The sequence below is a fragment of the Coregonus clupeaformis genome, chromosome 8 (genome assembly GCF_020615455.1).
Source record: "Coregonus clupeaformis isolate EN_2021a chromosome 8, ASM2061545v1, whole genome shotgun sequence".
NCBI lineage: Eukaryota > Metazoa > Chordata > Actinopteri > Salmoniformes > Salmonidae > Coregonus > Coregonus clupeaformis.
Genome location: NC_059199.1, coordinates 27,694,012 through 27,718,186, shown reverse-complemented (window position 1 = coordinate 27,718,186; position 24,175 = coordinate 27,694,012). Strand labels below are relative to the sequence as shown.

At 45.8% G+C, this 24,175-nt stretch overlaps 1 protein-coding gene and 1 pseudogene across 1 annotated transcript; both read right to left on the bottom strand.

The window, feature by feature from the left end:
- The window catches only part of LOC121571405, a 39,870-nt pseudogene extending 16,631 nt beyond the window's left edge, over nt 1–23,239 (bottom strand).
- On the bottom strand, nt 5,616–23,249 carry LOC121571406 (protein S100-A5). The gene is made up of 3 exons (XM_041882834.2): nt 23,176–23,249; nt 7,939–8,105; nt 5,616–6,986 (listed from the first exon to the last, which is right to left on the bottom strand). The coding sequence occupies exons 2-3, from the start codon at nt 8,080–8,082 to the stop codon at nt 6,867–6,869; spliced, it is 264 nt and encodes an 87-aa protein (XP_041738768.1). The 5' UTR covers nt 8,083–8,105; nt 23,176–23,249; the 3' UTR covers nt 5,616–6,866.
- Between the last annotated feature and the right edge of the window lie 926 nt (nt 23,250–24,175).

Sequence of the window (24,175 nt, the reverse complement as noted above, 5' to 3'; positions counted from 1 at the left end):
TTCTCCGCCTTGACGTAGAGCTGGTGACGGAGAAAGCGTTGGAGGACCTGCCGAACGTGCTGCTGGTGTTCACTCATGTCCTTTGAAAATATTAGGATGTCATCCAAATACACTAAGACGCTGTAATCGAGGAGGTCCCTGAGCACGTCATTGACCAACACCTGGAACACCGCAGGCGCGTTGGCTAGACCGAACGGCATGACTTGGTACTCGTAATGTCCACTGGGTGTGTTAACAGCCGTCTTCCACTCGCCCCCCTCCCGAATCCTCACCATCGTTGTAGGCATTTCGTAAGTCCAGCTTGGTGAAGATCCAGGCTCCCTGCAACGACTTGAATGCTGTCGTCATCAGGGGGAGTGGGTAGTGGTTCTTAACCATGATGTCGTTGAGCACCAGGTAATCAATGCACGTCTGCTGCCCACCGTCCTTTTTCCCCACAAAGAAAAAGCCTGCGCCCGTGGGTGAGGTAGAGGGATGGATGTGACCCTCGATGAGTGCCTCGTCGATATACTCCCTCATGGCCAGCGTCTCCAGCGGGGACAAGGAAAACAATCGCCCTCGTGTGGGCATGGCCCCGGCAGGAGATCGATAGCGCAGTCGTATGGCCTGTGAGGAGGTAGGCCCTTGGCACGCCTCTTACTAAACACCTCCCCCAGATCCCAATACTCCCGGGGAATGCCTGCCAGGTCTGGGCCGGTGACAGAGCCTGTAGCTGCTGTCCTCCCGGTGGCAACCACCGCTAGGGCGGTAGGTGGTTCGGAGTGCGGGACCTGGGGAAGAGGTGAGGACTGGTAGGTGGTCTGGGATGGGATGGTGGTTTGAGCTGATGAGTGGTCGGTGGAGACCGGAACAGGATGGAGGCAGAGCCTCCCTCCAGGATGAGCCGCCCCGTGGACCAGTCTATCCGGGGTTTGTGGGATGAAAAACTGGATATCCTCCCATAGCCCCCCTGCCACCCAGACACGCACGGGGACAGTGCGCCAGGTGATGAAACCCGACCCCAACGGCCGGCCATCCAGGCCCATGACCGGAACCGGCTCAGAGAGGGAGAGTAACGGAACGCTCCACCCTTGGGCCAGCCCTGCGTCCATCAGGTTTCCCGCAACCCCCGAATCCAGCAGTGCATGCGCCCGACCCCGGGAGTCTCTGGGTTTGGGTTTTCGGTTCCGGTTCGCTAGCACCCCTCCTGATATTAGCGAGCCCTCCCATTTCCCGGCTTCTCCGGGCATGAGTCGCAGTGGTAATCTGCCTGGCCGCAGTACAGGCAACGTCCCTGGACAAGCGTGCCTTGCGTCATCCCTCTCTGTGCGCACTCTCACAACGTTGATTGTCTACCCGCATCGAGAGGTCGACGAGGCCATCCAGTCGCTCAGGCAGCTCCCTGAAGGATAGTTCATACTTCATCCCCTCCGATAGCCCCTGCGCGTAAAGGACGACCAGGGCGGCCTCCTCCCATCGTGCCTCTTGAGCCCGGGTCCGTAACTCCACGGAGTAGTCCGCCACCGAACGGTCACCCTGCCGACAGGCCGTGAGCCGCCTCCCGGCCTCGTGCCCCGACACCACCCGAGAAGTGTCGAACACCTTGCGTAGCTCCCGGGTGAATTGGTAGGAGTCGGAGCACGCCGGTGTTTGGCTCTCCCACTCCGCGGTAGCCCAGGAAAGGGCCCGACCCGTCGACAGAGTGATAATGTAGGCCACCCGGCCCTGCTCCGTCGGGAAGGAGGAGGTTTGTAGGCTGAATACCAGGGAACACTGGGTGAGGAATTCCCTGCAGCCCTCTGGATGTCCGTCGTACCTCTCTGGAGGTGGTAGGCGGGGTTCCCGCGATATCGCAGGTGAGACTGGAGACGCCGCTGCCACGGCTTCCGCTCCGCCGGCTGCCGGGGCTGGTCGGGTGTCCACCCAGCTATGCACGGCAATCGTCAGCTGGCTGAGATTCTCAGTGATCTGCTGCAGGCTGTGGTCGTGCTGGTTCAGCATAGCTCCCTGCGTTGCCAATGCGCTGCAATACTGTGCTGCCTCCGCTGGGTCCATATTGGCTCTGTTTTCTGTAAGGGTTGGTGTGAGGTGTGACCCAGGTGCGGTGCAGGATAGACAGTAGGCAGTAGGCAGAGATGGTGAAACAAGGATCTTTACTGGTGGTCCCAAAACCAGGATACAAAATAACGGACTAGTCACGAAAAGATTAAGGAGGAGCAAATTGGTCTCCAAAAACAGGCTGACAGTAAACATATGAAATACTAACTATGACTGAAAACAACAATGTAACATGCAGAACACTTCTCAAGTACCTGTTCATACGTCTTGCGATCTGACACTGATTAGTACTGTTTGGCATCGAGAAAACAGAGCAAGGGAACACAGGTAAGTGAGGGCATAAATACACAGGCGAACAGGTAGACACAGGTGACACCAATAAGATAATGATTAGTCCAGACTGTGAGTGAGGAGGTGCCTATGGTTGTCGGAGGATGACACCTAGTGGGTTGCTCCGGAACTGCGACCCCCTCCTGTAACAGATTTATGGGAACTCTGAAAAAAACAAGGTCGAATCATGATGACGTCAGGGATCTTCAGGTCGTAGCTCTAGAAAGAGGCCCAAGTTCCCGACTTACAATTCCGAGTTGGATGACCGTTCAAAACATATTTTCCCAGTCGGAACTAGTTTTTTCCTGAGTTCGCGGTTGTCTTGTACTCACTGAAGTCAGATTTCCCAGTTCTGAGTTAACAGTTGTTTTGAGCGCGCCAGAAATCATGCTGGATTGATAGCATGGCCAATGTTGAATGTTTATAATTTTAAACTTGGAAAATATATCCTTAATCCCAGACTTTGGACCACACAGCCACTCCACTGAATAGCAGGCTAGTGATTGCTTTGCAATTGTCACGACTTCCTCCGAAGCTGCCTCCCCTCCTTGTTCGGATAGGCTTTGGCGTTCGTCGTCACAGGCCTTCTAGCCACTGCCGCTCCATATCTCCTCATTCCATTTGTCTTGTCTTGTCAATTACACACACCCTGTTCATACAGATGAGTGTAGCTCGGTGGAGCTACCTGTACTTTGTATTGCCAGGGTATATTTTCCCCGTGTGCCTGTATTTGTTCCAGTGCGCCTGTTTTGCGCACTGGACTGTTGACGCTATCCAGCATAACTGTGTACTACGGAAAAACGTATGTGATTTACCCTCCTGCGCCTGACTCCTTCAAATCACACTCTCACAGAATCACCCACCCGAAATGGAGTCAACGGGAGAGGAGCGCTTGCCTGGAGTCATGGCACGGGTCCAGGAGCATTCAACGATGCTAGCCAGCTTGGGAGAAGCGATGGATCGGGTTCTTCAGGTCGTCCAACTTCTGGAGAGGAGAGGACCTGATCTGTCGAGACCAGCTGGGCAACCGGATCCAGCCACCCACACCCCAGCGGGATCCATATATCCCGACCACGGGAGTTCGATGGGACAGCTGCTCTCTGCCAAGGATTCCTCCTCCAACTGGAGCTCTACTTCTCCAGCATCAGGCCGGCCCCATCGGAGCGGGAGAAGGTGTCCGCCCTCGTCTCCTGCCTCTCGGGGAAAGCCCTGGAGTGGGCCAACGCGGTCTGGAACAAAGGAGGAGCCGTGTTGGACAACTATGGGGAGTTCGCTCGCCTCTTTTGGGCTGTCTTCGATCACCCGCCCGAAGATCGAGAGGCGGGCTAGCGGCTGGTCCACCTGAGGCAGGGGACGAGGACTACACAGGACTTCGTCTTGGAGTTTCGGACTCTAGCAGCTGGGTCCGGGTGGAACGAGCGGGCCCTTATCGACCACTTCCGGTGCCATCTGCGGGAGGACGTCCGAAGGGAGATAGCCTGCCGGGACACCATGTTGGCCTTCACGCAACTGGTGGACATGGCCATCCGTTTGGACAACCTGCTGGCAGCCAGAGAACATCCTGGAGGGGGTCTGCTCGTTCCCACCCTGGCCAACTCGGATCCCAAGCTGATGGAGCTGGGTGGAACCACAATCCAAGAGAGCGGAGGATGACAGCGCCAGTGTCACTCTGGTGGCACGAAGGGACATTACACTGCACATTGTCGTCAGCGTTCTTTTGGGTCGGGAGGCGGCAGGCAAGGCACTCTCGCATCACCCCAGGTATCGAACACCCACACTCGTTCAGAGCCCTCTGCTGCGCACTGTACCCTACCCATCTACTTTCCTGATCACATGGTAGTTCCCCAGTGGAAGGCGCTAGTCGATTCAAGCACAGCTGGGAACTTTATGGACAGGGCATTCTCACACAGTCTAGGCATTTCATTGGTTCCCCTATCCATTCCACTCTCCATCAGAGCACTTGATAGTCGACCATTGAGGAATTTCACAATTTTGAAGTAGTCAACTGGGAGGGACTTCCTATGAATTAAAGGGATACTGCAAGATTTTGAGATTTAGGTCACAGAGTTTTCAAACCCAGAGACGCATCATTGCAATACTTCCAGGAACGCGTTACAAAGCAAACTTTTTTATAATTTCAGCTTACGAGCCAAAAGTGGTCCCTGTACTACGTCATCCAGTTGTGTACTACGTCATCCATTTTGTGTGATATGTTACGAATTTAGCAATTTGTATATGTTATGAATTTAGCAATTCGTGTGATATGTTACAAATCCAATTTGTGCAATATGTTATGAATTTGTTGTGCTTAAGATCCCGGAGTGCATCTTTAAGAAGCTGAAACTCATTACTTCAACCTTGTGAAAGTGTCAAAATGACACATTTACATTTTTGTCAAAAACAACTTTATATTGAAGGAGTGCCTTTGATTTGACGGTGGCACATGCACAGTTCGGCGCCATCAGACCCGATGACATGTTTCTGCGCATGACATCGCTGACAAGTGTGATCAGAGTTTTTCTATTGGAGAAGCAGTTTCTGCCTATCTTTGTTTAGGTCGCTTATCTACTTACCCAGAGTCAGACGAACGCATGGATACCATTTTTATGTCTCTGTGTGCAGTTTGGAGATTATTGAAGTTAGCATATCTTTAGCATAGCACAATTGCTGGAAGTCTCTCGGTACAGTTGCCGGTTCCTCTCAAAAGCAGCGGAATAGACCTTCTAACTACTCCAAAACTGGGTGGTTGGTCATATATAGTCTTACAAATCTATACATAGTAATTATTATTTTATAAATTCGTTAATTTCACTGATAATCATAAAAAACGAGATTCTATCCACTTCCTCATTCTTTCCCGTTGTCCAACAGAGATCGCAACGTTGTATCTGTCTAAATGGCGCTGCTTGTGTGCTCACAGACACCATAAATGGGACAGATAACATGATTTTGATGATTTTGACTGAATGTCAGAATGCCACACATCTAGGTTATTATTTTGTAGGAAACAGTTTCATTAATCTACTAGTAGGTACTACCAGTGCAACCATGTGAATACAATTTGATCTCAACTAGCCTTATAGTAGCCTACAAGGAAATGGTTTCACAGCATGATGTTATTACATATTAATTAGCCTACTAGCTAGTACATATTTTACTCACAAAACCTTTCATTCCTTATAAATTACTTAATCCACAAAACCTATTCACAAAAAAAAAAATCACTAAGAAACACACAGACAAACTAATGAAAATGAAACATTTATTAATGTAGCATCTACAGTTTATTATAATACTGTAAGTCTCAACTGCGGTTGATTTGGCTCAGATTTTCTTCATTTTAGGCTTAAAAGAAGCACGTCATCCTGTGTTTTGTATTTTTATTTATTTTCCTGTTTTTTGTGAATTTGGAATGTCCGGTATCCCGGGGATACCATGCTGTCACAATATAAACGATGTAAGCACTTGTAGGCCAATTTTGATTCTGTATAATCAAATGCTCATTGACTGGACATTCCAAATTACCATGGCAATTATGCATCACATTAGTAATATTAATATGCAACATGCAGCAATCCACAGTATCCAAGGTATACTATCAACAGTGCTGCTGCGCTTATAGCACCCTGTTCCCTGTGCATAACATTTTCACCGGCAGCTCTTATGACTCACTGCCCTGTTTCCCCCAACTCTTAAACAAACCATCAAAGCCCTTCAAATAATGCTGTTAAATAAAGCAAGGTACTGTACGTAATGAGTCAAACAAGCACTAGGCCTAAAACATAGGCAACAAACGTGAGCTGGTAGATAAGTCAGCCCACTCTGAAGAGGTGAAAATTACATTCCCACTCCTAGTTTGGATGTGTGTCCTGTGCATCGGACATGCAGGACCAGGACCAGCCCTAGCCTACTGTTTTTTTATAGATGTAGATAACATGGTTTCATGGTAGGCCTATCAAAACATTGTAGGCCATCATTGTAAATAATAATTTGTTCTTAACTAACTTGCCTAGTTAAATAAAGGTTAATAAAATAAAATAAAAAATTGCATTTTAAAGAGAAAGCATGCGCCATGATCCGAATAATGGGGTAATTGCATTGCAATCATGCATCACAATAGTAGGCCTAACTCTATTTCTATTGTAGAGTGCTGTTTTTAATAGATATGGATAACATGGGTTTATGGTAGGCCTATCAAAACATGCGCCACCAAGTCACTGACACACGCAGCAGCAAGCAGGCATTTCGTACATCTTGCTGACTTAAGTAATGATCATGAAAGCAAGTACCATGATCCAAAGGGAAATATGGGAGGAAAAAAAAAAAAAGGCTCCGGAGATGATAGCAAAAATCTGAACTGATACATATTTGATTTGCAGGAGGGAAAATTGCATTGAATCAAATTATTCATTTCCAATGATTTACCGCCCACAAGGGCTGGGTGCACTAGTGTAATGTAATACACTGGACAAAGCATATGGAAACAGGCATTTTCCACTCTAGAACACAGTTGCACATGCAAGGGATCCAATCAGGGTGATGTACTCCTTGAAGTCCACAGAGCCGTCAGTGTCCTGGTCCAGCATTGTCATCAGGTCCCCCACTTCAGGACCACCCTTCTGCTTATGTCAATGTAATATAGGATCACAAGGAAGACATAACATTAGGATTTCTGTATTTTGTTGTAATTCGCACTGAATGACAGACTCATGCAATATAGCAAGTCAGTCAAAGTTCAATAAATCTTTTTTTCAAGTGTATTGTTTTATTAAAATCATGACACACTTAAAAGCTTTTACTGCAATGGGCTAAAGCATGGTCACACAGAGTCTTTCTTGGTAGTCTTAAACAAATCTACTTTGAAACCAAAGTATACACCTCACACACATGGTTATGAGCTTAAAAAGAAGAAGACACCTGTACCATGTCAGATATAGAGTTGATATGTATTCAATTTTGAGTTTGCATCCCAATATTACACTTTATATACATCACACACTTTATATACATCACAGAAGTCTGAAATATAACAAAATCATGAAATATAACAAAACTGTTTGACATAGAAACACCAGATTTTCAGCAGTAAAAAAACAAAATATTTTATTAATTAGGAAATTATGAAAAATATTAATAACATTCCACCCATGAGGCCACTAGCCATTTGACTGCAGGAAAGGGCTACAGTGATGCTCCAGAGCTTTTGTATAATTTCAGCCAGTAGTTTTGAAAGTAGTGCTCACTAGCCAAAATGGGTCCCCATAAATGTTGCACAATTGTATACTATGTCATCCATTTCGTATGATATGCTACCTCTAGTAAAAAATTATTGTATGATATGTTATGAATTCCAAGTCGTACAATATGTTACGTATTTATAAGTTCTTAAGCTCCCGGGCTGCATCTTTAACAATAAAAGATAGCATTAGAATAACATTTGCTATCTCATAAGGGGGAAGACTTTTTAAAAAAGCATGCTCAATGGATGTTCATTATTGAAAGAGCTTTAGTCCAGGACTATAGGCTTAATCTGTGTCCGGGAAACTGGCCCTAGGTGTTGCAATGACTCACCCCAGGGATGTTGGGCAGCTCTGCCTTGATGAGGTTGGTTAGCTCTTTCCTGGTGAGGGTCTTGGCATCTCCACTGCCAGCTTGCTTGTAGAATGTCATGATGAGAGCTCCCAGGGAGGCTTCTGGTGGTGTGGGCTGTGCCATGGTGTCTGAGGGTGATGGTGAACCTGGGGGCAGAAACTATTATAAGTACTAAGCGAGCAACTTACATGTGGAATGCCTTATGTTCTGCATAGGAATGAAGAGGACTAAGTAAGTAAGTACATGTAAATGTAAAATGTAGATACGTACACTACCGTTCAAAAGTTTGGGGTCACTTAGAAATGTCCCTGTTTTCGAAAGAAAAGCAATTTTTTTGTCCATTAAAATAACCTAAAATTGATCAGAAATACAGTGTAGACATTGTTAATGTTGTAAATAGCTATTGTAGCTGGAAACGGCTGATTTTTCATGGAATAGCTACAGTACATAGGCGTACAGAGGCCCATTATCAGCAACCATCAGTCCTGTGTTCCAATGGCACGTTGTGTTTGCTAATCCAAGTTTATCATTTTAAAAAGGCTAATTGATCATTAGAAAACCCTTTTGCAATTATGTTAGCACAGCTGAAAACTGTTGTGCTGATTAAAGAAGCAATAAAACTGGCCTTCTTGAGACTAGTTGAGAATCTGGAGCATCAGCAATTGCGGGTTCGATTACAGGCTCAAAATGGCCAGAAACAAAGAACTTTCTTCTGAAACTCGTCAGTCTATTCTTGTTCTGAGAAATGAAGGCTATTCCATTAAATACATTGTAAAGAAAAGGTCCAGTGTCTGTGTTCTTTTGCCAATCTTAATCTTTTTTTTTATTGGCCAGACTGAGATATAGCTTTTTCTTTGTAACTCAGACAGATGATATCACACAGGTAACTGACATTGCAAATCTTGTTTTAAATGCATTTCCCAAAAATATTCTGACACAGTATACAGGTCATAAAAGTGTACTAAAGAACTGAGCAGTTATGAACAGAGAATGATGGGATGATGGAGGAAGGGAATCTAATTGGATTGGTCCTCAACTCCCTGCTCAGGATTTGTGAGATGCAAATTATTTGAAAATGGCACATTGAGTGGTAAGGTGAAAGCAACAGACTGTAGACGAAAGTCGAACCTCACCTGTGCATCTGCGACAGCCGAAAGTCAGACACTGATGTGGTTTTCCAACAGCAGGGCTCACTGCAACATGGTAGTGTTGCCATTGTTTATAAAAGTTTTTCTTTGTAATGTCGAAATAAACATGTCTCTAACCCCCATATCACACACTCACAAACTGTAAATATATGTGTGTACATTGTACTATCATTTGGTGAGAGAGAGTCTCAAAAACCACATTCAATTGTACATATCCACTGTATACATGAATCGCGGCAAAGTTGGTTCCTGTTTCAGTCACGTCTCGTCAAACAAAAACACCTTGATGATTGGTTGAAAATAGAGCCTCCCACAATGCAGGTGAGGGCTGCAGGATGAAGTTGGTGAAAAGCAACTGCAGAAATCTGCAGCCAAAACTTCATGACCTTTGATCACATGGTTTTTGTAAAGTTCATGCAGTCACAAATCAGACAATTTTTATCCCACACTTTGGAAGGCACCACTCGAACAAAGACTCCCTTTCAATTCCTTAAAAAAAAAAAAACTAGGTTACTACCCTATCTTTTTGGGCCAAGGCTGCGGATCTAAAGGTAACCGACCCATTCTGCCCTCTTGAAACCCTCTTCCCCAAAGCTAAAGATCCTAATCACATTCCGCACAGCGTTATTTTACGCACACATTCATTTTAGGCAGCGGCTGCGGATCCGACTTTTCTGGACCCCGCTTCCTGGTGGCTGGGGGTCCCGGGGATCCTCTACTTTGCGCGCATTCTCTGCTCTACTCGTAGAGAACGTACAGTTATGAATATAACTACTGTTCCCTGAATGAAGGAACGAGGTATACCATACTATTGGGAGTCAACAACCAACCATATTCACCTGAAGAAAACTGAAATTACGCCCAACGTTAACTGTACGTTCCCTTTCAGTCGGTCACTCGGTATAATATACTATGGGGACATACAATCACGCCCCAAGCTGGCTCAGAGGGTACCAAACTAGGAGGCCCAAGGCAGCCCAAGCACATCCTGGTTCCACCGGCTCCAAAAAGGGGTTACAGATGCCACCATTTCCCCCAATACATACCCGAGAAGCCTGAACTGTCAGAGCCCCATATAGGGAACCAGAACCTGCTGCAACTTGGCTATGCACACTGACACGCTGCCATTGCAGCCCAAGTCCATAGACCCCCACGGTTCCAAGAACAATTCTTACCTTGTGAGCATGACATGACAGAACTCCAAAACAATGACTTGGTAAAGCGCACACGCTGCATAGCATCGACTAGAGTTGATTAACCACAGCAGCCCGAGGCTCAAAACCACAGGAAACCTGCAGTAACCTGGAAACGGTGTACTCGCGTGCTGCCACGGCAGCCCAAGGCTCAAACCCACAGGTAACTGTGGTAACCCTGATAATGCACACTTTACGCGCTGCCGCAGCCCAAGCCTCAAAACCAGAGGGAAATGTGGTAACACGGATAAATGCGCAACCTGCGCGCTGCCTAACACCAACTCCCGGACCCAGCCATAAGAGTGTGAGCCACACTGGAAGCAATTACATTCAAGGGATGAAACCTCAAAAAGGTTTGTTGGTAACCCCAACTCACTGCAGCACATATATCACCAATCATCATGCCCCTGAACAATGCCCAAGCAGCCGCCACAACCCTAGTGAAGTGAGCACACACACCGCTAGGCAACCCTTGTCCTTTGCTGTCATACACCAGGGAGATAGCCTCCACAATCCAATGAGAAAGACACTGCTTAGAAAGCGTCTTACCCCAAGCTGGATTAGCGTAAAACAGACAAAAAGTTGGTCACAAATGCGGATATCTTTGGACCTATCCATATACGTGGGCAAAGCGTGCACCGGACACAGGCCACGCAACCTCTGTTGTTCGTTGGAAGCAAATGGAGGAGGTGAGAAAGGGAACAGCTCGAAAGCCAGGGACCTGTAAGACATAGGCATAACCTTGGGAGCAAAAGCTGCATTAGGACATAAATTCACTTTGGAGTGGCCAGGCGCCAACTCCAAACATGAAGGGTGTACTGATAGCGCATGGAGACCCCCAACGCGCTTTGCCGACACCAAGACCATGAGCAGGGCAGTCTTGTAGGAAAGGACTTTCAGGTCCACAGACTCAAATGGTTCAAACGGAGGTTCACACAGAGCGTCCAGGACCAAAGCCAGTTCCCAGGTTGGTGCCATTGCCTTTGGTCTGAGCCAACACATGCCTTTCAGGAACTGCACCACCAGGTGATGACACACCAGGGTAGAGACATCAATCCCTACATGACAGGACGAGATGGCAGCCATATAAATCTTCAATACGGAAAAAGAAAAGCCCTGATCAAAAAGCTCTTGCAAGAACATCAAAATGGCCACCAAAGAGCTCTCAAAAAGGAGAAACAAATTAACTGACACCAACCCTCAAACGCGCGCCACATATGTATACAACCCTCTCGTAGAGGGCGCACTCGCTAACTGTATAGTCCTAATCATTTTTGAGGGTAAACCCTTAAGCCATCAAATTCAACCTCTCAAGGGGCAAACCCACAGATCCCATATCTGTGGTCATGGGTGCCAAACTCTCCCGTGTGCCTGGGACAATAGATCCTCACGACACGGAACCCTCCACGGGTCCCCGCCCAACAGGCAGATGATTCCCAAGAACCAGGGTTGTCTGGCCCAACAGGTAGCCACCAGATTCAACAACAGACCCTCCTGACGGACCCTCTCCACGGTGGCCTGAATCAGGTCCACCGGAGGAAACGCATAGAGCAGGGTCCAAGGTCACTGATATGCCAAAGCATCCATTCCCAACGGAGTTCCCAGATCCCTCATACGAGCAGATCGAACGGGCAAGGTTTAGGAGAGAAAGAGACCACGTCCCCCCCTGCCTGTTAGTGTACGCCACCGCCGTCCTGTTGTCGGACCTTACCAACACATCCCCTTTACGCTGTTGACCAAATCCCTCTTTCCAAGTAGCCCACACACAGCGCTCCCCATCCCAGTAAGGATGAGTCTGTCGTGATCACGATGCTGGACACTACCCGGCCCATGAGAACCCCCTGCAACAGCAGTCGCTGATTCCTCCAAGGAGTCTACACCCTTAGGCACGACGGGGATACTTTGAGCAACCAATGGCAGCGGTGAGATGCATCCAGTAGCGTAATAATCACCCAGCGCTGAAACAGACACATCAACAGATGTCCCAGAGGCACCACAGCTATTAGTGGAACTGTTTCAGACAGAGCTGGAATGCGACCCTCCTCTGTTGGGACAATAATGCATGATTCAGAACGAGACCCAGAAACACGAAAAGGAGGAGGACGCACAGCGAACTGCAGACCGTGCCCCCTCGTCACCGTCCTCATCACCCATGGTGAAACTGCACATGCCCGCCACTGGACAGAGCACCCTGTCAGTCTCCCATACATTATGTCCTGAACGGGCAGAGCGCCACCATGAGTACTGGGATATTTTTATTTCTTTGTCATTCTTGTTTTCATATCCACCACTCTTGAAAACTGTGTGTCTGACTATGGGGAAGGAACCCGTTTTTATTATGCCCACATCTGGACGATACCATACTCTCGATACCCCAGACCACAGAGGAACCTAGGGTAGAACCAACGTGCTTTCGTGGTACCGCCGTTCTGATACCAGGCCCACATCGGGTTCAGGGATTTCAGCAACGAGTAACTTGCCCCCGTTGACCGAGCCACTTGGAAGCACTGTTGCCACAGTAAATGCTTGGGGAGGAAGGCCCTGAGAACACGCCCCCTCCCCCAGCGAAGGTTCCGCGGAAGAATCAGCTTTCACCCCACTCTCCTTTGACACAGCACGCCGTCTGTGCTAAGACGTTCGCCACTGCCCAGAAACACCAAGATGGTTAAAAAAAACGACCTCGAAGCCGCCCCCTGGCCCAGGGCAACCCGCCTCTGGCCTGGACCCTTTCCTTCACGCCTCGGGAACTGCCGAACCGCCCCCGCAAAGGATTTATGGGAAAAGAACCCGTAGAGCTGCGTCCTGTTTTTGTTTCTCCTCGAAATGGGCCTGTAAGTACTCCATAGCTGAGCCAAACAACATTGTTGGCAAAACTGGCTCATCCAAATACAACCAGCTGTCCCTCTCAGGAACTACACCCTCAGCCTGGTACACTTTGTCCAGCTGATCCGCCGAGAACCTGCACTGTTTATTCGGAAGCACCGTGCCAGGATTAGTCCCCTTGTTAGCCTCTGGAGTTAAGTATCTCGCCAGCTTTCCATCCATCGTGGTATGCAAATGAGCCCTGCTTCCTCCATACCCTCTACATTCATAAACTCACCATAACCTGGTAGCACCAGCCTGGCTGAATGAGGGAAATAGCAGGTCAACTCTAGCTCATCGGCAAAATCTTTAAACAGGGGTAAGCAACGCTTCACCACTGCAGGAACAAGAGGTAAATACCTTCCTCCAACCTGGAGGAACTCCAATGAGGGGGAGAAGACAGCCAATCCACCCCCCAGGTGATCTGCCGCCCTACAACACATCTCCATCAAAGGCGCATTAACAACCAATGGCTCACTCTCCCTGGCGAATCCAAAGCCAGGACTTTAGGCTGCCCCAGACTGATGTCATCCGATTCATACTCTGAAAACCTTCTAGAGCCAACCAGGGATAGTACATAATCGGCGGAATCCGGACTCTGAAAACTGCCAGAGAAACCGTAATGAGCCTCACTGGGATGACACCGCAATCAACTCCGACCACCACTGCTGCTCTCTCCCGGCCTCAGACAACCCCATTCCAGAGGTCGCTTCACCGGAAGACCCTTCGCCAGCAGGCCCAATCTTTCTCACAAAGTCAGCCCAACGCCCAATTAAAGTTGATCGCAGCCAGAGACAATGGTCACACGAACTGGTCAGAGTCAAACGCCTCCTGAGCATGTTTCCACTCTAGGAAAACAGAACAGCATTCGTGAGTATCTTTAATTTTCATTGTGAAACCACATGCCCAAGGGCACGGTTGGAGGTTCAAACTTGGCTGGTTAGCCTTTTACTGCAGTGGGCTAAATCAGGGTCACACAGTGATACTTGGTAGTCTCAAACAAATCTACTTTGAAACAAAAGTATACACCTCACACACATGGTATCGGCTTTACACCTGTACCCTGTCAGATATAGAGTTGCATCCCAATATTACACTTTATACACATTACAGAAGACTGAAATATAACAAAACTGTTTGACATAGAAACACCAGATTTTGTTTTTAAAAATAATCTTTATTAATTATGAAAAATATTAATAACATTCCACCCATGAGGCCAAAGAGGGTGCTTTTGGTCATTTACTGTAGGAAAGGGTTACCCTTTTTGAACTTACTTTTACCACTGGCCATCTGCAAGGAAGCACTGGCTACACAAGCAGAGCAGAAAGTAGTTAGCTTTTAGCAAACACAAAAACCGATACCAAGACCCAAAACTCGCAACATCTAGGGGGACGAGTGCTCTCTCCCCACTAACAGACACCTGTCGGAGCCAAATCTCGTAGTCTACGTGTGCTTGAAAAGTTTGTAAATTGCGTGACACGTTCTTCCTTCAGGTGAGGTGAAGAGCGAAGAATTGAAATGGACGCGAGCCCCAATATTATAGCCAGGAAGGCGGGGCTTCCGAGGACAGGCTCAGCATCCATTGGTGAATATGATTGGTCGTTGACTCCCCATAGTATGTTATACAGAGTGACCGACTTAACGGGAATCTCCCTTCACATTTCTCACTGTCAATTGTGAATGATAATTCTTCAAACTTTACCAGTGAAACATCCACTCAGCATCTGCATACCAACCATTTGATCTCAATCAGTTTCATGGGGATATGCATTTAGATCTTCTTATAGGTTATAATCCTTAAGAGTCTAAGCCGGGGTCATGGACTCATGCTGCTTATACCAAACCCGGATTCGACCAGGTGATGTTTTTCCACTCCTCAATTGTCCAGTATTGGCGATTTCGTGTCCACTGGAGCCGCTTAGTCTTGTTTTTAGCTGTCAGGAGTGGAACCCAGTGTGGTCATCTGCTGCAATAGCCAAACCGTGACAAGGACCGACGAGTTGTTCAAATTGTCCGCCTGTTAGCTTGCACGATTCTTGCCTTCTCCTTCGAACTCTCATCAACAAGCTGTTTTCGCCCACAGGACTGCCGCTGACTGGATGTTTGTTTGTCACACCATTCTCGGTAAACCTTAGACACTATCTATAGTGCATGAAAAGCCCAGGAGGCCGGACGTTTCTGAGGTACTGGAACCGGCGCGCCTGGCACCGATGATCATACCAAAGTCGCTTAGGTCACTCGTTTTGCATATTCTAACGTTCAATCGAACAGTAACTGAATGTCTTGATGCCGGTCTGCCTGCTTTATATAGCAAGCCATGGCCACGTGACTGACTGTCTGTAGGAGCAAACCATTTTCGTGAACGGGGTGGTGTATCTAATAAACTGGCCAGAGTATATAATTCCATTCATTTTTTAAACTGGTACCAGGCTACACACCTTTTTTATTTTGCACAACGGTTTACCCACCCTTTGCGGAAAAATACATAGAAAGTATAGCGGGAACGTTACTTTATAGAGCCCCACAGTGCAGGTGTCATAATACCCATAAAACCTAGCGGTCAAACACGGAAATGGTTCCAATTGTTTTTCCCATAGCAGATTTTAGAAACACTTAAAATAATGGCTGTGTTTCGTATAGGCTTACCCTGGCCTGACATTTTGATAACCACAATTTGTTTACCACTACACTTAGACATATTAAAACACATTTAGCTCAATGGTCATATGCCGTGGTTGTACAGTAACAATGGTTGTACAGCTTACTATGGTCTAATTTTAGCAACAGATTGGCAGAATTTCTGCAGATTCTGATGTCACTGGAGAATTGATGTTTAGCGTGGTTGTCCTATGGCAGTGTTTCCCAACTCTGTCCTTGGGAGCCAAGGGGTGCATGTTTTGTTTTTTGCCCTAGCACTACACAGCTGACTCAACTACGTCAAGCTTTAATTATTTGAATCAGCTGTGTAGCACTAGGGCAAAAAACTAAATGTGCACCCCTTGGGGTCCCGAAGGACCGAGTTTGGGAAACACTGTCCTATGGTTATATTTACATACAACCTTCCCACAACTCTCTAGGAAAGGTGCAGGATAGTTGCTTGGCTTTGGAACATATAATATAATAACATTCTCAGCACATTTAAGGAACTTGACAAAAAAACGTTATTTTCTTGGAATTTCATTACTTTTACAGAACGTTTCGTAAACATTCAAACATGGTTACATTTTATTTACATTTTGGTCATGTTCTAGGAATGTTCTCTAACTGGTTAGACATTGGTAATGTTCTCAAATATACTGACCAAAAATATAAAACGCAACATGCAACAATGTCAATGATTTTACTGAGTTACAGTTCATATAAGGAAATGTGTCAATTGAAATAATTTCCTTAGGCCCTAATCTATGGATTTCACATGGCACTGGGGAGCCAGGCCAAGCCAATCAGAATGAGTTTTTCCTCACAAAAAGGTGTTTGCATGGTTAATGCCTAAGAAAATGTATTTCTATCTGTGCTTGAAGTTCAAAAAAGTTAACCCAAAATAAGCTAGCAGTGTTATTGAAACATTCAATGAAGGTTTTAAGGAAGTTATTAAAAAACCTCCAAATAACCTATAATTTCTGTCGTCAGAGCGTTAATAAAACCTCCCAGGAAAACTTTAAAGGAACCAGAGTAAAACATTCTCAGAACCTCCCTGTGAGCTAAAATTAAACGTTCCCAGGACAGGCAACATTTTCACTTATTTTCTCAGAACATATACCATTTTTTTGTCAACAATCTACTCAAAATACTCTGCAATGTCAAAGTAGATAACTAAAATATAGTCGTTGCATAAGTATTCAGCCTAAATTAGTTCAGGAGTAAAATTTGGCGTAGTTAACAAATCTAACTAACAAGTTACATGGACTCAACCCTTCCTCAGTCCCCCATACATGCAACATCGTAAGGTCCCTCAGTCAAGTACTGAATTTCAAACACAGATTGAACTACAAAGACCAGGGAGCTTTTCGAAAGCCTCATAAAGAAGGGTAGTGATTGGTAGATGGGTAACAATAACAAATCAGACGTTGAATATCTCTTTAAGCATGGTCTAGTTAATAATTATGCTGTGGATTATGTATTAAACCAGCCAGACACATCAAAGATACAGTCGTCCTTCTGGAATGAGCAGCAGGACAGGAATGAAACTGCTCAGGGATGTTACCATGAGGCCATTGGTGATTTTAAAACAGTTATAGCATTCAATGGCTGTGATGGGATAAAACTGAGGATGGAGCAACAACATTGTAGTGACTCCACAATAATGACTTAAATGACAGAGTCAAAAAAAGAATACAAATATACAGAATAAAAATACTCCAAAATATGCATCTTGTATGCAACAAGGCACTAAAGTAATACTGCAAAAAACATGGCAAAGGAATACACTTTTGGGCCTAAATTCAAAGCCTTATGTTTGGGACAAATCCAACACAACACATCACAGAGTAAATGCCTCCTTATTTTCAAGCATGGTGGTGGCTGCATTATGGGTATGCTTGACATCGGCTGATACTGGGGAGTTTTTCTGTATAAAAAGAAACGGGATATAGCTAAGCATAGGCAAAATCCTAGAGGAAAACCTGTTTACACGAGACAGAGAGAAATCCACTTTTCAGCAGGACAATAACCTACTACACAAGGCCAAATCTACACTGGAGTTGCTTACCACAGTGAATGTTCCTGAGTGGCCAAGTTATAGTTTTGACCTAAATCTGCTTGAAAATCTATGGCAAGACTTGAAAATTGCTGTCTAGTGATGATCCCCAACATCTTGACAGAGGTTGAAGAATTATGAAAAGAATAATGGGCTAATATTGCGCAATCCAGGTGTGTAAAGCTCTTAGAGACTTACCCAAGAAGATGTGCAGCTCAGCTCAGGTGTTTATAACATGTATTTACTATATTTACATTTACATCATTTAGCAGACGCTCTTATCCAGTGCGACTTACAAATTGGTGCATTCAACTTATGATAGCCAGTGGGACAACCACCTTTTTTTTTTTATGGGGTTGGGGGAAGAAGGATTACTTTATACTATTCCAGGTATTCCTTAAAGAGGTAGGGTTTCAAGTGTCTCCAGAAGGTGGTCAGTGACTCCGCTGTCCTGGCGTCGTGGGGGAGCTTGTTCCACAATTGGGGTGCCAGAGCAGCGAATAGCTTTGACTGGGCTGAGCGGGAACTCTGCTTCCGTAGAGGTAGGGGAGCTAGCAGGCAAGAGGTGGATGAACGTAGTGCCCTCGTTTGGGTGTAGGGTCTGATCAGAGCCTGAAGGTAAGGAGGTGCCGTTCCCCTCACAGCTCCGTAGGCAAGCACCATGGTCTTGTAGTAGATGCGAGCCTCAACTGGAAGCCAGTGGAGTGTGCGGAGGAGCGGGGTGACATGAGAGAACTTGGGAAGGTTGAACACCAGACGGGCTGCAGCGTTCTGGATAAGTTGAAGGGGTTTAATGGCACAAGCAAGGAGCCCAGCCAACAGCGAGTTGCAGTAATCCAGACGGGAGATGACAAGTGCCTGGATTAGGACCTGTGCCGATTTCTGTGTAAGGTAGGGTCGTACTCTGCGAATGTTAGCGGAGAACGACAGCGTATTGTCCAGGGTCACGCCAAGGTTCTTTGCACTCTGGGAGGAGGACACAATGGAGTTGTCAACCGTGATGGTGAGATCATGGAGCGGGCAGTCCTTCCCCGGGAGGAAGAGCATCTCCGTCTTGCCGAGGTTCAGCTTGAGGTGGTGATCCGACATCCACAATTAATTGTGTGTCGTCTGCTTAGCAATGATAGGAGAGACCATGTGAGGATATGACAGAGCCAAGTGACTTGGTGTATAGCGAGAATAGGAGAGGGCCTAGAACTGAGCCCTGGGGGACACCAGTGGGGAGAGCACGTGGTGCGGAGACAGATTCTCGCCACGCCACCTGGTAGGAGCGACCTGTCAGGTAGGACGCAATCCAAGAGTGAGCAGCGCCGGAGATGCCCAACTCGGAGAGGGTGGAGAGGAGGATCTGATGATTCACAGTATCAAAGGCAGCGGATAGGTCTAGAAGGATAAGAGCAGAGGAGAGAGTTAGCTTTAGCAGTGCGGAGAGCCTATGTGACACAGAGAAGAGCAGTCTCAGTTGAATGACCAGTCTTGAAACCTGACTGGTTTGGATCAAGAAGGTAATTCTGAGAGAGATAGCAGGAGAGTTGGCTAGAGACGGCACACTCAAGAGTTTTGGAGAGAAAAGAAAGAAGGGATACTGGTCTGTAGGTTTTTTGAGGAGGGGTGCAACTCTCGCTCTCTTGAAGACGGAAGGGACATGGCCAGCGGTCAAGGATGAGTTGATGAGCGAGGTGAGGTAAGGGAGAAGGTCTCCGGAAATGGTCTGGAGAAGAGAGGAGGGGATAGGGTCAAGCAGGCAGGTTGTTGGGCAGCCGCCGTCACAAGTCGCAAGATTTCATCTGGAGAGAGAGGGGAGAAAGAAGTAAAAGCATAGGGTAGGGCAGTATGAGCAGGACCAGTGGTGTCATTTGACTTAATAAATGAGGATCGGATGTCGTCAACCTTCTTTTCAAAATGGTTGACGAAGTCATCCACAGAGAGGGATGAGGGAGGGGGAGGAGGAGGGGGATTCAGCAGGGAGGAGAAGGTGGCAAAGAGCTTCCTAGGGTTAGAGGCAGAGGCTTGAAAGCCCAGCTCTGTGGAGTGTACGGCTTAAAGTGGTCCTATGGACAGACACTCCAATCTCCGCTGTGGAGCTTTGCAGCTCCTTCAGGGTTATCTTTGGTCTCTTTGTTGCCTCTCTGATTAATGCCCTCCTTGCCTGGTCCGTGAGTTTTGATGGGCGGCCCTCTCTTGGCAGGTTTGTTGCGGTGCCATATTCTTTCAATTTTTTATAATGGATTTAATGGTGCTCCGTGGGATGTTCAAAGTTTCTGATATTTTTTTATAACCCAACCCTATATAATAATATAATATAATATGCCATTTAGCAGATGCTTTTATCCAAAGCAACTTACAGTCATGTGTGGATACATTTTTACGTATGGGTGGTCCCGGGGATCAAACCCACTACCCTGGCGTTACAAGCGCCATGCTCTACCAATTGAGCTACAGAGGACCACAACCCTGATCTATACTTCTCCACAACTTTGTCCCTGAACTATTTGGAGAGCTCCTTGGTCTTCATGGTGCTGCTTGCTTGGTGGTGCCCCTTGCTTAGTGGTGTTGCAGACTCTGGGGCCTTTCAGAACAGGTGTATATATACTGAGATCATGTGACAGATCATGTGACACTTAGATTGCACATAGGTGGACTTTATTTAAATAATTATGTGACTTCTGAAGGTAATTGGTTGCACCAGATCTTATTTAGGGGTTTCATAGCAAAGGGGGTGAATACATATGCATGCACCACTTTTCCGTTATTTATTTTTTAGAATTGTTTGAAACAAGTTATTTTTTTCATTTCACTTCACCAATTTGGACTATTTTGTGTATGTCCATTACATGAAGTCCAAATAAAAATCAATTTAAATTACAGGTTGTAATACAACAAAATAGGAAAAACACCAATGGGGATGAATACTTTTGCAAGGCACTGTAGTCTACTCAATGGGGAGGGCATTAACATCAACAACACCGGGACACAGTGCCCTTCGCTCCCGCTTGCCAAACACTACTGTCCCGCAACGGCGTGAGAAGTAGCTACCTAGTAGCTAATATCAGGGTAAAAGTCATGGTAAGCGCACACATTCAACGCGTACAAGCAACAGTAAACCCATCATCAGTACTTTTAATAAAAAAATTACAATTGTCAGTTTTATAGCGTCAAAACAGAAGTCCAAACTCTCAAAGTACAGTAGTTGCGTGGTAAGCAACAGAAGAAAATAAGCACAGTTCAATCAAAATCGTCTAACCTATAGCAGTGCTTTTGGCACACCCACTCCTTTCCACACGCCCACTACCTTCCTTTCGACACACCCACTCGCCCATACTCTAGTTGCCATATTGGGCTGCAGCTACCCCCGTCTAGTTTACCTACTTTTTTTATTTAAATTTTTTACAGTTAACCCACCTTTTGTGGAAAAATGCATTGAAAATATAGGGCGCGTTACTTTTTTCACCGCGATCAGAGTTTACCCACTAATTTTTTTACCACTATATCACAGGCGGCATCATTACATTGCCATACGGTACATTTTACATAATTGTCGCAATCCATGCACCGCATCACAACAAAAAGAATCACACTACACATTAGCACATTCTTCTGTGGTTTATCTACTTCTGTTTCTGATACCGTATGGCAAAGCAAGTTGGAAAAATTACACGCATGCGACACACTTCACGCACTGCAACCTAGTCCGGCAGATGAGTCGCAGCAGTGCAGATTGCCTCCCATTGAAATTAATGGATTGCCGTAAAAGCAGTTGGTGTGCACTAGGCTTAAAGGAAAATTCCATTCAAAAACTAACTTTTGGTATTTGTTTCATTAGTCCACTGTTGATACAGTCACAATTGTTTTGCATGTCAGCAATCAAGTTTTCAAGATATGACTTTCAAAATACAGAAATAGAGCCGGTATGATGCGTTTTGCCCAACGTGAACCGCAAGAGCACAGATACACATGAAAACATGAAATGACCCGGGAATCGATAGAACATCGCTCAGAGATGCCCATAAACGATATTACATTTAAAAAATGGATGAATCTTTCCTTTAGTGTAAAGCAGAAAATCTCGCACATGCGCAGAAGCTTCGGGAAGAGGGTTCCAGAGAATCTGTACCCGCAGCCATTCGTTAAGCATATAATAGGCCAACCTAAGTGGTTCAATACATTTGGAAGGATTCCACATATTTGGACGCCGCTTGGTATAAAGCAGTACAGGTTAATTGAATGGACATTTAACTGGTAGCCTAATGGGAAACTGTAAACATCCACAAGACGACATGGGTGTGCGACCTTCTGTCCTCAAACATCACAAGACAGCAAGCAGCCTGATTCCAATGTTGTATAGAATACAGTCATACACTGAGTGTACAAAACATTAGGAACACCTGCTCTTTCCATGACATAGACTGACCAGGTGAATCCAGGTGAAAGCTATAATCACTTATTGATATCACTTGTTAAATCCACTTCAATCAGTGTAGATGAAGGGTAGGAAACAGTTTAAAGAAGGATTTTTAAGCCTTTAGAGAATTGAGACATGGATTGTGTATGTGTGCCATTCAGAGAGTGAATGGGAAAGACAAAAGATTGAAGTGCCTTTGAACGGGGTATGATAGTAGGTGCCAGGTGCACCGGTTTGAGTGTGTCAAGAACTGCAACGCAGCAGGGTTTTTCATGCTCAACAGTTTCCCATGTGTATCAAGAATAGATCACCACCCAAAGGACATCCAGCCAACTTGACAACTGTGGGAAGCATTGGAGTCAACATGGGGCAACATCCCTGTGGAATACTTTCGACACCTTGTAGAGACCATGCCCCGACGAATTTAGGCTCTACTGAGGGCAAAAGTGGGTGCAACTTAATATTAGGAAGGTGTACACTCAGTGTACTTAAAACATATATGTTTCCTTTAGGTCTAGGTTGAATACTATTTAGGTTAACATAACAAATTAATGACCACATTCAAGGTAGAGGAATGGGGTGATGATGGGGAGAATGAGGAGGAGGCTAGCTTTTCTTGAAAATAACCTATAGATAGGCCTATAGGGCTATCATATAAAAAATATATCAATGTGTTACATTGCGCTGTGTTAAATGTTGGAATGACATGAGGTATTGACTTGAGTGCTTGAATGTTGTTGTGAGGATATAGAGCGTAATAACAGTGGCCGACAGGTGGGAAATGCGGGCAAATCAGACACCTGAAAAATGTAATAGGCTATAATAGACTACAACGGGGAAACAACAAAACATGTTAACAGACAAAACACACACTGAAATGACCACATACGCAGTATACTCACTAATACGAACCAGAGCGTCCATCATTGAAGTGAGCGTTTTCAAATCGGACTCTGCCTCCTTCGATTAATTATACATGATACCCCTTCCGTTACTCTAACAAAAATGCAAGGTGCCATGAAGGCAAATACCGCAAAATAGAAATTCATAACTGCTGGATGATCAGCGTATTTAGATGGAGTAGGCCTAGCCCTAATATGGCATCGGTTTTGAGCAATAAGATTACTGAAACTGGACGCACACACGCAGGGCTATAGCCGTTCACGATAGAAAAATGAATTGAATTTGTAACGAAATGAAATGTAAACGACCATGACAATACACACTGTTCCAAATGCTGCCAAATTATGCGCTAATGCGACTCCCCGAGCGCCCAGATGTCTCCCACCCTTCCTTTACCGAATAGCATCAGCCTCAGAAATTCTGCTGATTGATTCTTCTTCTTCTTCTTCTGTGGGGTTAATCAGCGGTTGGCATCCAACATTTTGGTGCATTACCGCCACCAACCGTACTGGAACGTGGGCTAGAGACAGGGAGAAACTAAATCCTACCTGCTAACCCCATTTCTCTTTAAAAAATATAACAAAATATTTGAGACTATTTCTAATGACGTTCTGCTTAATATACTCTTTAAACTAATTTCCTGTATCCCCGTCTCCCTCATACTAAATCTCATCCTCTCTTTTTCCCTCTGCCCACACTGTAGCAATACATGCTCCACAGTCTCTATTTCCTGACAATAATCACACTTTCCTGATGGATGATTTCCTATCACGTTTAATGTCTTATTCAACTGGCTGTGTCCCACCCTTAATGTTGTAAAAATAGCCTCCTGTCTTCTGTCCCTTCCTGCCGTCCTCCCCTCCCCGACTTTCCTCTGTATCTGAAATAAATGCCTTCCCTTATTATTTATATTCCACTGCTCCTGCCATCTCTGCACCATCACTGAATATATCAGTCTTTTTGTCTCTGGCTTACTCATTGACACTTCAACATCAACATCCCCACTACT